The 15,279-nt window shown below is 31.3% G+C and overlaps 1 protein-coding gene across 1 annotated transcript in view; it reads left to right on the top strand.

The window, feature by feature from the left end:
• LOC129221911 (cell adhesion molecule DSCAM-like) overlaps positions 1-15,279 on the top strand; it is a 301,931-nt gene that overhangs the window by 22,208 nt on the left and 264,444 nt on the right. The window contains exon 2 of the mRNA XM_054856287.1: positions 3,626-4,033. Coding sequence (XP_054712262.1) covers positions 3,626-4,033 — 408 coding nt within the window. The remainder of the gene's footprint in view (positions 1-3,625; positions 4,034-15,279) is intronic.

Raw genomic sequence — 15,279 nt, 5'->3', positions numbered from 1 at the left:
GTCGTGTGTTTTCCATTTGTTAATGCAAAAGGCTTTAGGTAAATATTTACGCTAAAAAAGTGTGAGTGCTTTTTTAAAATATATTATTATGACATTTAGAAAAAAAAGGGACAATTTTGTTCTTTTATCACACACATATGTGCTGTTTGTGCAGAAACATAAGTGTTTGCACGAACATTTAGACAAAATAAACGTAAATTTAGGAATAATTACGTTTTTCTGTCTGATTATTATATTACATCAGTCATTGTACACATTCAAAAAGTCCACTGCACCCTTTTTATGCCGGATATTTTCAATACTAAAATTTATTTCAAAAACGAAAAAAACCACACATATTGCTATATTCTTCGCAAATGTACTTTGATCCTGGATTTGTATATGATTGTCAGTGCTAATACTCATTTTTTCACAGCGATTGTTGAATCAAATTAATCAAGTTTAGTAACTATTTTTATATTTGCTCTATTACTATAGGGCAGTGGTTCCCAAAAGTTTTGATTCGCTACACCCTTTAAAGTGGTTGGGATTTTTCTCACTACACAAGTTTCCCTGTATCATATGTATTATATTGATAGCATGGACGCTTTACAGCTCCCCTCGCCTCTCCCTGCGCCCCCCCCCCCCCCAGAGTGCAGCTGCACCTACATTGGAAACTCATGCTATAGGAGAAGAGTTCTAAAAGTCTTCAACACTTCTGTAATAAAACTTTGAAATTCGAGCTCATTTATTTGGTACTAGGTAACTTAGTGTTTAAGGTTGCAAACAGATCAATGCTTTTCATTTGAAGAAATTACTAATACTTCTTGGAAATGTATATGTTTCATAAATAGCGTAAATATTTAGTTTTAATAATCGAATCAAAAACAAATTCCTTCATGAAATCACATTATTTACACAAAATTATGTTACATTTTTGCTGTATAATTTCTTTTTTAAACGTCCCGGTGCCTCTACTGGAAAAGTGTTTAACATTTTTGAATGTAGTACAATGCTTTTAGAACAACATGTCACATAAACTTACCTACAGTACGAGTCACAATAATTACCGTTAGAAGGAGAAAGAGTTGTGAGGTGTCACAAGAGTTTGACAAATCCGTGGCATGATACAAGTGAACGTCGCTGCAGCAAGTAGTTGGTGACAAGTCACTTTGTGATATTGTAAAGACGTCATTGAAATGACACTTTGGGATGTCACCGTGTTTGTAAGTTGCTACGGTCTGATCAGGGCTTTGTTGTGGCGTTTCATTGTCGTTACGCGGAAGGGAACCTTATGTAATCAACAAAAGATTTTCACATCAGGGACACATTTTAGGCACTTTACTAACAGACTACATCTATTATTTGAAATATTTAGCGGGTTAGTTTTAGAGATGTATTAAGGTGTCTGAGTATAATCAATCTTTTTCTCGTCACAAATATTTTTTTTCCATATGCGCAATAAATAATTACAAACGTTCACTTTTAGAATTTTTAGTGTTTTTCATGGTCCTAGAAAGCACTTGCAATACGATAATGGACAAAATTTCCAGCCAAATCGTACATTATCACTTTTTTGAGTAGAAAATATCGTTAATAGTGTTAATTTAAAAATCGGTAATTAAATTTAGAATATTGGCTTAGAACTGACGAAACATGTAATGATTGTTTTTGTTTACATAAATACAAACAGCACATGCCGAATATTTATTCACGTTGCTTTTCCTATCAAATTTCATACAGAATTGATTTATAAAAGTGAAGTTTAAATTTGCGCTAATCGAAGGAAAAAAAAACAGCAAAACTAATATATAACTTATTGCAGTTGAAATAATTACTGCCTTGCAACTTAACTTGATAAAAATATATTGTTGCTTTCAGTCCTGCTTTAGAAATAGAATAACATAATTGATCGTCTTTTTATCGGACTATAGTCATAAAAAGACGAAATGAGATACATGGCGCCTGAAAAAGCTGAGAAATACGTCTGAAGAGCATAAAACAACTCGTTTTATACTGTTCTGAAAGTACTATCCCCTAAAACAAGACTCTTGTCGGCCTTCAAGCATTGAACTATATCTGAAGTTGCAAGGACGGTATCTTCGCAATTAAATAACGAAACGCATCGTGAATAAGGCAAACACTGTAACAGCTCAATTTTATGAATTCAGTCGCTATAAAATAAAATTTAAATTCAGAGAAAACGCTTTAGATGATTAAATGATTTTAAATAAAGAGTGATCAAATATACACACACTTGTACTAAAGCATAGTGTTTAAAAGTGTGTTACTCGACTTTCACATGAAGCAAAAACAAATAAAAACATTTGTAACTTTGAAATTATGACCGTTCTTTAAAATCCCCACCCCCCTTAAAAAGGGTTGCAAATTAAAAACCTTTACATAAAGTAGAATAGGTGGTGTGTATATGTATTTTTTGATCAATCAAAATGATGTTATTTATGATTTTATTCCTTAAGAAATCAAAAAAAAACAGTTCAAAATATGAACTGCTTTACGCGTGAAAAATTGAGCAATATCTTTGTTGGCAAAATAAGCAGATAAAAACATTTTGATGAAGTAAAAACCTGATTGCGTACATGTGTTTCAGATTTAAAAAGACCCTTCTCTACAAACACAGGATATATGAGCTTATGGAGTGGATAATACGCATTGAAAGGGATTTTTTTTCATTTCAATTTCAGAAGCCATCCTATTACCAATGCAATAAGGATCATGAAATATTTTGAAGTTGGCGTGTTTTGTGTACTTATACAATAGGTTTTAAATAGCATATCAAAATAAATGTTTGCTTATATGTATTGTATTAGTTTGCAATGTTCTACGTATCTATAATAGAACATTGCAGAAGAAAATGTCGAATAATACCTATATTTCATTATGTACTGTTCTATTATTAAACACAGAAATATATGCGCGAAATATATGTGCATTATGGTGGATCAAAAATACATTTTAAAAAAATCTCCAGATAACAGAACACCCCTTAATATTTTTAGACTTTTGGATGGTAATATACTGGAAGAATTTCAGCTTCCTTTTTCAACTAAAAGGAACTAACTTTCCTAAAAAGAACTTTTTCAACTCAACCCCCTCCCCCAAACTTCATAATAAAGGGGAGGATGGTTAACAAAAAAAATTGAATTGAAAAAACAATGCTACACACTATTAAATACACTAATAATATGCATATACATTGCAATAAAATAATTATTTACAAAAAAGCAGCTGGGAAATTAAATGTTTCTAAATTTGTGATATTTTCTACGCTACGGCTAATATTAAATGAATCGGTCATTGAGAACCCTCTTAAAATTTGAGTAATAAGCTGAAACTTTTACAGCATAATACTATTAGGTAGTAGGAAAAAAGGAGGGGGATGTCCAGGACTCTAGCTGAAAAAAGGTTTTTTGAACCACCCTAACGGAAACACTACATTAATGGTAAATATAGCTACTGATAAAATAGCTGTACACTAATTAGTTCAGAATAATAATGCAGACAAGTTATTAAAATATAGGTATTGCATCAATTTGAGTGTTCCAAAATGTGTGTAATAGAGCAGTACAGAAATGCTTATTGATATAATTTCCCTCACTAATATATTTCTTTGTTTCCATCACAGAGGAAATGCCCACATTCATCCGAATATTTCCTGACCAAATTCACATGCCCGGGCAAATTGTTTCCCTGCACTGCTCCTCAAGTGGATCCCCTCTACCCCAAATTTCATGGTTCCTGGACGGAGAGCCTCTTTCGGAATCCCGCAGGGTTAAAACCGGAGACTATGTGCACATGGATGGATCCGTAGTCAGTTATGTCAATATTACCGATTTGGCCGTCTCCGACGGCGGCCTCTACGGCTGCGAGGCACAGAATGATGTTGGGATGATCAGTCACTCAGCCAGAATTGATGTTTTTGGATCCCCTTACATCAGGCCAATGGGAAATTTGACAGTTGTTGCAGGGACGACGGTTACCATTAGATGTCCAGTTTCTGGGTATCCGATTGATAGAACATACGTGGAAAAAAGTAAGTATTTCGAAAGAGATTTTTTTTTTTTTTTTTGTAATATATACGTGTATATATCAGAAGGGTTTTTTTTTTTTTTTGAAAACAGTAAAAGAATTAATAATTGTAAAACAGGTTACTGATTATCTGAATTCCATTTCACCAAACCATTAATTTTGCGAATACAATGGCATACTCCCTCAATGTCGCTTTTTTTCTTTACTATAGCTGAGCGAACAAAAAACAAGATTATCTGTTCAAAATATCAAAAAGGAATGAAGCGGAAGAACATGTACACTATGTTTATAAAATGTATCTATTTGCATGCATTTTGCTCACTCAAAAAAATAAAAATTACAGAAGTTTTAATATATAATCTGTAGCTAGGGACGGCACAAACTAAATTTTAGGGGGGACGGAATTGGCAGCTTGCCGGATAGAGCTCCAGATTTTGCCAAATGACAAGATATAATATGCATTACTTTTCCCTGCAAAACGTGTCATCTTCATCAGTCTAGTAGTTTATTAGTCGAGAAAATGTTTATCAAGACTCTGCAGAGCAAACTGTGCTGTGCATCTGTACTTTTTTAAAATACCATTGGAAAAACACCAGTTTGCTACATCTTGATTCAAAGAACTTTATTTTTATTTAAAACATGCATGCAATGTAATAAGAATTTTCCTTAAATTTCACAAACTATGAAGCTTTTAAAAACATTTTTCACTTAAATGGTTCTCGTAAGAGGAAAAAAAAACATAGAACCTTTCCATGTCGCGAGCTATAAATCTAAAGCCCCGCAGACTGCTTTTACACTAAAAGCCGCGTTTTAGCACTGGAATGTGTTTCAGCCAGTAGCGTAGATCATAAATCATAAATTCAAAACAAATGAAACCGAGCTAAATGAAAGTTTACGCACGAAAGCTCAAAGCAACGTAAAATGGCTTCTCGTGAGTTGTTATCATTAGTATCGTATCCTGTCATTTAAGGTAAACCGTTAATTTCCCTAATGGAAAGATTCATTACGAGTAAGAGCTCTAATGAATCTTTTCATTACATGCGTCAACAACTCACGAGGAATACGTATCTGTTTTTATATCAAGCATACTTTCTCAATCTCATAAACTACGAAACACGAATTACGTCTTTTTTTTTTTTTTTTTAGTCGTAGAAGTGTTTATAATCTTGCTTGAGGCGATGGAGTGGTAATACTTAGTAGAACTTTACTTCTTCTGTACTGACAATTAGGAATTCACTTTGGCGGAAAAAAGGAAACGAATTACGCGCTGTAAAACTGTTAATATTAAATGAAATTCTTGAAAAGTGTAATGCAGTTTTATTTCTGCTTCGAGTTTAGTTTTGAGGGAAAGTAATATGACTGTGCTTAGTTTATTTCCTCGGAAAAGTACGTTATTTTTATAGTTGGATTATTAAATATGGGGGAAATACTTTGGCTTAAGGTCAACGTATTTTCAATCTTTAAGAAAAAAAGAGATATGGGCATCTTCAATTAATCTTTAATAAGCATTAAGCGCTATTAATGCTCTAAAATGAATTAGTGCTATTCTGTGCTTAGTTACACAAACATTTTTTTATATTTTTGATGATTTGAAATATTTTATATTTTTGAAAACTGTTTCAATATGTCGGTGCGAAAAATTATTAAAAAAAATATCTATAAGGAAAAATACGTTTTGAAACACACATTTGTTCTCTACAGATAGTGTAAACATTAAATATTCACAAAATTTAAACGGAAAGTACTTTTATTGATAGTGTCAATCCAAAGTCATCGCATTTACTTGCTCTGAATAAAATGCTGCAAAACATTTAAAACTCCTTATTTGTGAAGCAGATAAAAGCTTTTTGAACGTTGCATATGAAATTGTGTAACCATTTAAAAGGGTTACATGCATCACCAAAAAAGGGATAATACAGTAGATTTGTAGATAGTAGATTTTTGTCTTTGAGAAATTCATGTATCTGACAAATGCAAAACAATTCAAGAAAAATTTGAATTGAAGGTATATTTGAATTCAAAACATAAGAATGGGATATCTGTATCAACTAAAATTAAAATGTGATATTTTTATGTGTGTTATTTCATCATTTATGAAACAAATAGTGCGCGTTTCACTATTGAGTTACAAGATTTAAAACTGCAACTATCCACAATTTCAAAATAAATCCACATATTGAAAAGCGATAGCTCTGTGCAGGTAAATTGGAAAAAAATGAAACAACGTTTAAAAGCACAGAAAAGATACAAAGTTTATAAAAACGCAGACATATTTCGGAGGCAATAGCCTCCTTCCTCAGTGCGAAATGTAGAAATGGATGAATCAAGGTCAAGGTAAAATTTAAATTGAGTAACCGGGAAAACATTGACCTATCAGCTATCAGCGAGTGCTGAGACAAATTATGACGTATTCTAACATGTAAGATTGAATTAGATTGGAGAAAAATGCGGAACAGCAAAATAATCATTGCAAAGATTATTTAAGTTTTTATGAATGTAAAAGGATTCCAGAAAATCTAATTCACCTACTGTTGTAGGTCTACAAATGATCTTGGCATCCGAAAAGAGAAAATTGTGCCCTGTGTCCCAACAATGTTTAGCAATTGAAGATTTGTTCAGTTCCTGTTTTTTAACGTGGTTTTCATGTTCTTTCAAACGAAATTTAAGTGAACGTCTTGTCTGTCCCACGTAACCGATATTACATTGACAAGGAATGTGATATATGCCCCACTGCCAAGATCATTTGTAGACCTACAACAGTAGGTGAATTAGATTTTCTGGAATCCTTTTACATTCATAAAAACTTAAGTAATCTTTGCAATGAGTCTTTTACTGTTCCGCATTTTTCTCCAATCTTATTCAATCTTGCATGTTAGAATACGTCATAATTTGCCTCAGCACTCGCTGATAACTGATTGGTCAATGTTTTTCCGGTTACGCAATTTAAACTTTCCCTTGACCTTGATTCATCCATTTGTACATTTCGGACTGAGGAAGGAGGCTATTGCCTCCGAAACATGTCTGCGTTTTTATAAACTCTTTATCTTTTCTGTGCTTTTAAACGTTGTTTCATTTTTATCCAAATCCACATACTTCCTTGGTAAAGCAAAGTGGATGAATTAAGTTAAATCTAAGCACAAAAATATTGAGAAAACTTCCGCTTTTGTAATTTTTTGCGGTATTAACGAGTAAAATGTAAGGTTAATCGCATGAACTTACCTCTGGGTGTTAATTTGCGATCTGTCAACTTATGGAATTTAGTTCCGCTACGGAACTGTAGTAATAAGATGTATTCGAAGAATTTCCGTAAAAAAAAATATAAAAGAAGTAAAATGAACGTTCATCGGGTCACTCTAACGTTCATGGCTAAGTATCTCACTCATTAATGATTCAATTGGCTCAAAATTTTGCAAATTCATCACATAACTCATGAAAAAAAGTTAACATTTAAGTATAATTATGTTTTCAGCAGTTTTTAACAAAGAAAGACGATTAGACTGTCTTAGAAACATACATCCAGAATAAGGCCAACTCCGAAAAAAAGCCAAAAATCCGGACAAAAGTTTATAAAATAGAAATTTTTTATTGTCAATGTCTGTATAAACATATTTAACCGTGCTTGATAAACCCAAAAACATGATACAATTTTTCAAATTTACATAAATCAATTTAGCTCAGTACTCACATTCAGGGAACAGATAATTCGTTATTTGCTGTTTTTTGGTAACTCCTGTGTACAGAATTCATGCACATATGTAGATTGTAGAACCATATGCAGAACAGAATCATTTTCATCCCGATCCTCCGGTGTCATAAGACGCAGACCTTATTGAGAGGCGAGAGAAGTTGATATCAATGAAAGAATTATATGTAAGGTAGACCGGATCACGTTTACGCAATGCCCTTTTTCCAAACGAATCATAACTGGAGAGTCAAGCACGCAGAAAGAATAATCTGTTGTCTATCAAGCTGAGAAGCTTTGTGTTGAACGTTTCGTTTTGAAGCTTATTGTGAATAAATAATACTTAGTTAAGAAAGAACAAATATATAAAAATTAGCAGAATTTTATCCTTTTTTGAGAATTGTATTCATATCACTGAATTATTATTATTTTTTTTTTTTTTTTTTTTTTTTGTACGTTAAAAATAAATTCAAGCTTGGCGATGGGGCAGTTATACGAGTTGAAGTCGGATTACCTTTCCAAATGTTCTTACCGTGTCTAACTTAAACGTGCCACTAATACTTTTTTTGCTCCAAACTGTCTCAAACCTTTTCAGTATTTTCCGGCTAGTTAGTTTTGAAAATTACCAGTTAATTTTTAATTAAGTTACACATTCGTAGCTTTTATAGCTTACAATCTTATAGTGCTGTCTTCATGCCCCTTCAGCTTTACCTTTATACACTATTCAACTATTCAATCTGTAATAAATTTGCTTTATTTTAACTAACTGTCGTTAAAATAAAGCAAATTGCTTTATTTTAACGACTTTTAAATACGTCGACTTGATTTATTTTAACGAACTTGCGACTAACGAATTTGCGCGTCGTTAAAATAAAGCAAATTGCTTTATTTTAACGACTTTTAAATACGTCGACTTGCTCTATTTTAACGAATAAAATAAGCTTTGTTTTATAATTTTTTCAGTTATTTTTTATAATAAGATAAATAAATTTTTTACATAATAAATATATTTTTTACATAATAAGATAAATAAATACCTTTGTGCACAACAGTAAAGTAAGACATAATGTTCAAAACGATAACAGAATCACGTTAAGTTTCAAAATAAATATGCGTAAACCTGCCTCGGGTCCGGGGCAAGTTTACGCAACCGACTTGGACTCAAAAATAATTTTTTTGACGGTTAAAGACACAAACTAAGCAACAACTGAATGTATCAATCTTGACTCCATGAACTGTTTGTTAGAACCGCAATTTCTAAAATTTCCAAAGTTAAAACATTAAAAATAGAGAAATCATTGAAAAAAATCCGCGTAAACGTACCCCGGTCTACCCCACTCTAAATGCGGTATCTTACCCTTGTTTACAATTCTTTGTTAGAACTATTTTTATGCAGCGTTGAGTTTGAAGGAATGGAGCGGCTGGAGTAATGGAACAGCTAAAGTAATGTCGAATTAAAATGTCAAAAGCTAGCTCCAGCTTCTCTGGTAGCCGTATCCTCTTTAGACTTGCTTAATTCGAATTTGCTATTATTTTGTAGTAAGTTCAAGAAATAAAACACCCTATAAAAAAAGATAAACCAAAATCGAATTAGCAGAAGTTGAACAAACTTAATTTGTAACTATTCATCTCCAACATCTACTACAAAACACTTAGTGCCAAAAAGTAAAAGAATCAGGCACTTATAAAACATACTTAATTATTATATACACGAAGTTCACCTTTTACGAAACTAAAAATTTAATTTCCTATAGTAAATCCAAGTCAATATTTCTACAAAAAAAAACTATAAAAGTTTAAATTCATCGAAACTCACTCGTCAGATGTAGATAATCAAATTCTCCCACAACATCTCACTCTCCTGCTAAAGAAAAAAAAGGAAGATCTTTTACTATACAGCAATAGGAAAAAACAAGACACATTTCAAAACAATGGTAACTATCAGCAGAACACCAGCACTTGGCAATAAAAACATAAACTACGATACAGCAAAACCATGAAAACTGCTCTCAAAAAGATCGCCAGGAAACGAGAAAACTATTAAGAATAAGTATGAGCTATCGGTGATTAATGAATTTAAAAGTCAAAATGTGGAACATTCAAAATCCTTTCATACTGTTCCAGGAAACGGTTCGACTCTTTCTTAAGTGATAAACATGTAGGCGAAGAGAACGGAAGTTAAAATGCCAGATAGCAAGAAGAACACATTCTGGCAGAGTAATTAGTCTAAGATATTAGTCAGCATAAAACCGAAAGCTACGAAAAAAAATAAGTAAAATGTTATAACAAAACAACTACATCTACTGGACAAGATAAAAATTATTTTTTCCTTTTATTGTGGAATTCAAGCAGTTGTATTACCAGCGATATTTTTACTCCTCCACACCATCTCCTAATCTAAAAATATTTTTACTAAAAAATCCACTCTTTCATAATAATCATAGTAGTTTTATGCAACAATTGTTATTGATACTGTTTGCACTGTACAATCCACCTCCATATATTCATATACCAACAGTATACTAATTTTGAAGAGCAACCTCGTGCGGAAACAAACTGCGAGCCATATATATGTTAGGATACTATACATTGTAAATGAAATATTCCTTCGCAAATATGAGGAATCAAGTATCTTCAAACAATGGCAGAAACCGCTTCAACTAAACGATCCAAACTCCGTATCAATATTTACTCTGCTTCTAGCAATATTCCAGATACCAAAGACGATGATACATATTTCGCTTCAATGGATTCGTTGCATGGAATAATTGCGATTCTTCGAAATTATATTATGTTCAGCTATAAAAATAGCTTTACCATTTTCAATTTATAGGAATTAAATTTTGAAATGAAAAGTATCGCATTTCCATTTACGAAGTAAACATGTTGAAATGCTAAAAATGTTTCTATTCCATATCTGATAACTTTTGTCTTTTAGCGTATGCCTCTGACAGTCAAAATGAAAAGCAAAAAAAGAAAAAAATAATAATAGTTTGAATTTTGTTATCTTGAATTCAAATTATGTTTTTCGCAATCACGCGTGTGTGTGTATGTAGGCGTTTGTGTTTGTGTGTGGGTATATGTATGTTTGTGCGTAAGGGGGTATGTGGAGTATGTGTATTTGTGTGTAGGCATGTGTGTGTGTGTGTGTGTGTGTAGGTGCGTGTAAGTATCGTGCAAATGTAGGATATTGATGCAACCTGGAGACGGTTTTCGCTAAAGGAGCAGCATCGTGAGGAGCGATCGACGCTGATGCTGCAGAGGGTGTTGGCGGTAAAATAAAATGATAGCACATCAAAACAGTCAAATGAAAGCAATAAGCAATCGTGATTGCTCAAAAAAAAAAGCAATAATTGAAACCTAGAAACACATTTAAAAGCAAAATATAGGTGAAAACATACAGTTCATCAAATGTTAAAAAATTTTAAAATAACAAAAATGGAGTTATATTTGGATGTAAAAAATCTGATATGTCAGTTCAGTCATCAGCATGTCCGTCTGTGTCTCCTAAAATTTTTAAGGGGTTTTCTTATAGTGCGAAATAATAATTTTGTTCAAAACATGGCCTGGAGACATCATTCAGTTTTTTGTTTGTTTAATTCAGTCGGCGAAATTATTCCTTAATTCCGAACAGTTACTTTAAGTATGATTAAGATTTATTTATTTTTTAGTGTTAATTTTAAACTTTATTTTTGCACCAATTTTCTTTGATTTTGACTTTTAACCAGATTAATACTAAAATTCAAAAATGACATCGAATATAAAATTTGCTTTTCTTATGTGCTTTTCGTATGTAAAGTTATTCTCAATTCCTTCCGAGAGATGATATAGTTATTACGCCCTATAGGTCACCCAAGGACTGTAAGTTTGAATGTTAGATTTTAAAAAAAAATTTCACCTTAACAAAAATTATGTTGTATGATTGTAATATTAAATTATTTATGAGCTTGCATTGTATTAATACTTTTCATTTACGTATTTTATACGAGTCACGTCCCATTTTTTTTAAATGGTGCCCATTTTTATTTCTTTCACTTTTCGACTGTTTTTAAGCTAGTATTCTTATGTGTTGCGTAGCTGCACAATAAAATTACTATTAAAAAAAAACTAAAAAGGTTTTTTTGCTGGAAAACTACTAACCTGTAACTTAAAAAAATGCCTTGTAAATTCAAGTTCAGCGTACCAGGAAATTAATGTTTGATTTTTTAGCATTATAGTCGTACATAGCTTAAGTTTTTCTAAAAATAGTCTTCTAAGTCACGAAAAATTAATTGAAAATATAAAAAATAACCTATACTAAAATATTTCAAAGCAAACCATAGACTAAAATCGCGCTGTATAGATCTTGATTCATGCACTGGATGCAAGATGAAATATGAAATACAAACAAAAACAAAAGATCTATTCCGAAAAACACGAAAAGACTTAAAGCAAAAATCACTGTCGTATATCTTTACTCTGAATGAGAACGTGTTCGAGCATAGCTATCAAGGAGGAATAAAAAAATTGGAAACCCTGAAGCAGAGATGTGCGTGTTTGGATTTCGAGAATAGAAGAAGATGGAATTCATAGATGGGGAATGAGGACTTCTCTTATGGGCAGTAAATAAGACGAAGTCTGGAATAAGACGGGAGACTAGGAGATTTGAGAAACTTCAGTAATGGTCTCTTCTTTGAAGGAAGAAGTGAAATGATTTAAAATGCAGCATTCAAGGAAATGTATGTCAGACGTACTGTTGAATGCTTAGCTTAAATGGTCATCAGAAGTTGCTGTTACTGTAGCAACTTTTGTAAAGTTTTCAAAGTCTTATTTTTTTTTTTCTCCCAGATGCAGTTTAACCTTTTAACCATTATGCTTTCGAGAAATGATGTCGTTATTTAGGAGCTATAGCTATTTTATAGTCAAAAGTTTCAAGAAATAATGAGCGAAAAATACTTTACTTGTCATCTTAAAAAGTGAAGCTTTTCTTAGAGACGAATAAGATTATAAACTTATTCATTCTTTTTAAAAAATATTCCTAGAAGACTGGAATGTTCAGCAAAGATCTTTGAAACATTCTTTTAACCGTAATCCAAGAAGTATTGCTGGAAAAAAAAATAATTCGAAGAACTCCAATAGATATTTTCAATCTCAGTTTTTTTAATAGTTAACCGTAAATTTATGATAAACGTTACATTAAATGTTGAACTATGTTTTTTTTTTTTTTTTTTTTTGAGCAATCATGATTGCTTATTACTTTCATTTTCCTGTTTTTGGCGTTCCTATGATTTTATTTTCCCGCCAGCACCCTCTGCAGCATCACCGTCGACCGGCTCCTCACGATGCTGCTCCTCTAGTGAAACCCGTCTCGAGGTTACGTGCAAATCCTACACACACACACGCATACATACACACACCTACACACACACGCGCATACATACACACACCTACACACACACGCATACATATACATACATACACACCACTGCACACACATATATATACATACATATACACACATACATACACACACATATATACATACATACACCTACACACACACACACACATACACACACGCATACATACAGACACACAAACACACACACACACCCACAGATACCCCCCTCACACACACAAACACACATACACACAACTACCCATACACTCATGTCTAACTACAGAAACACACATGCCTACATATACACACACATTCGTGTTTGCGAAAAACATAATTTGAATTCATGATGTCAAAATTCAAATTATTATTATTTTTTTTTTTTTTACCGGCATTACATAAACAAAGTATTTTGTTTAGCTATATTTCCTTTAATAACCTAAATTAATTACTGTTCTAGTTTATACTGTAAAATTAGAATTTATTGTTGACATTTGTTTCTGTTTTTAGACCATAAGGGTCAAAATAGAAAATTACTACTAAAAAAATATATTTTAAGAGTGATAATTTTTAATTCAAATGTTACCCTTAAGTTGTCAGCATAGTTTAAAGTCCTAGTAATGCTTCGAAAACTATAGATTTCTTTCTTCTTCTTCTTTTTTTTTTTAAATCTGAAATCGTGGTTTGCATAACACATTACGAAGTGTTATAAGCTATGTTGCATATTTCTGTGTCACACGAAGTATTTAGCAGCAATAATTGTAGAAAAATATTTTTTGAAATTGAATATCACTAACATTAATAATATTAATAACAACAAGAAATAAGCTGTATAAGAATAATATAGGATAAAAGAATGCTTCCCGTTTGAAAAAAAATAAATACACTTTTGATTAAAAAATGATTTTTTTTACATCAATGAAGGGAAAAATAAGGAAAATAAATGAAATTTCATTTAAGTTTTATTATGTTTTAAAAAATTTCAGAGTGCTTATGAACTTAAGAAATATGAACGAATTTATGTAACAATTTTAAGACTTGAAAGTTGCTAGAATAAAGAAACGATTCTTTTAATCTTTTAGGAGTTTTATTTTCTTATTCTATCGTTCTACACAATAAAGTGTAAGTGATATTGCCAAACAAATACAAAACCATGTAGCGAATGACAGCTGTCTCACTCTATGCTCAAAATAATTTCAAAATAAATAAATAAATAAATAAATAAATAAAATAATAATAATAATAATAATGTAGTAATATATTTGAATATTGATGTTATTTCCTCAAAATTACTTACTTTTTACTTTTAGTGTGATGAATTATAGATATTACGGTTATTATGATACGTAACCACATTGATAATGAGCAGATTTCAAAGGTTTAAGCCTCATAAAAACTATTTTAAGGGGATCCCGAGACACATTTCGAAAAAAATATATTAAACAGTTTAAAGTTTTGAATTTTTTTGCACTGATTAACCATTTGTTTAATAAATAAAATCATAACATAAATGTTAATTTTTATTTATTAATATTTTTTTAATGGGATTGCTTTAAATTGCTAAAACTCAAAATATTCTTGGTCAAATTTCATTTTTTTTTCCAGATAAATATGCACAAGTATCAAAGCTTTAATTTTTATTCGGCGATTTAAAAAATATTGATTCAATATAAGATTAAAAATTTTTGAAGAACAATTTCGAAAAATTACTTCGAAGAAAAAATTAGATGCGTAAAAAAAAAAAAAAACAGCAACTTTTAAACAAAGCAGCTAGTACACTTTTTTCCATTAAAAAAATCTTTAACAGCTTTCAAAACGAAAAAAATAATAATTAAAATTAATAAGTTCATTAAAATAAGTACATCATATCAAAAAAAAAAAAAAAAATCGTTTCTTTTTCCCCTGTTGCCAAAAACAATTTTTAAATGAATTAATGCACTTACCAAAGAAATAAAACCAATAAAATGTCAACTTAAAGAAATAATTTTCATTGTCAAAAAAAAAAAAAAAAAAAAAATCGTCTGCGCATACCTTTATGTAGAAACATAAATGACTTCGAGTTTATTCGCCGAAAACTGAATACCTAAAGTAAAACTTTAGCGCAAAAATAAAAACAAGTCAAATCAACAATAATTATTTCACAGTCAAAACCATAGCTGCGGAGTCGGAGTCGGAGTCAATCTTATTTTGG

This window comes from Uloborus diversus, chromosome 5, assembly GCF_026930045.1.
Source record: "Uloborus diversus isolate 005 chromosome 5, Udiv.v.3.1, whole genome shotgun sequence".
NCBI classification, from domain to species: domain Eukaryota; kingdom Metazoa; phylum Arthropoda; class Arachnida; order Araneae; family Uloboridae; genus Uloborus; species Uloborus diversus.
This window is presented reverse-complemented; position numbering and strand designations above follow the sequence as displayed.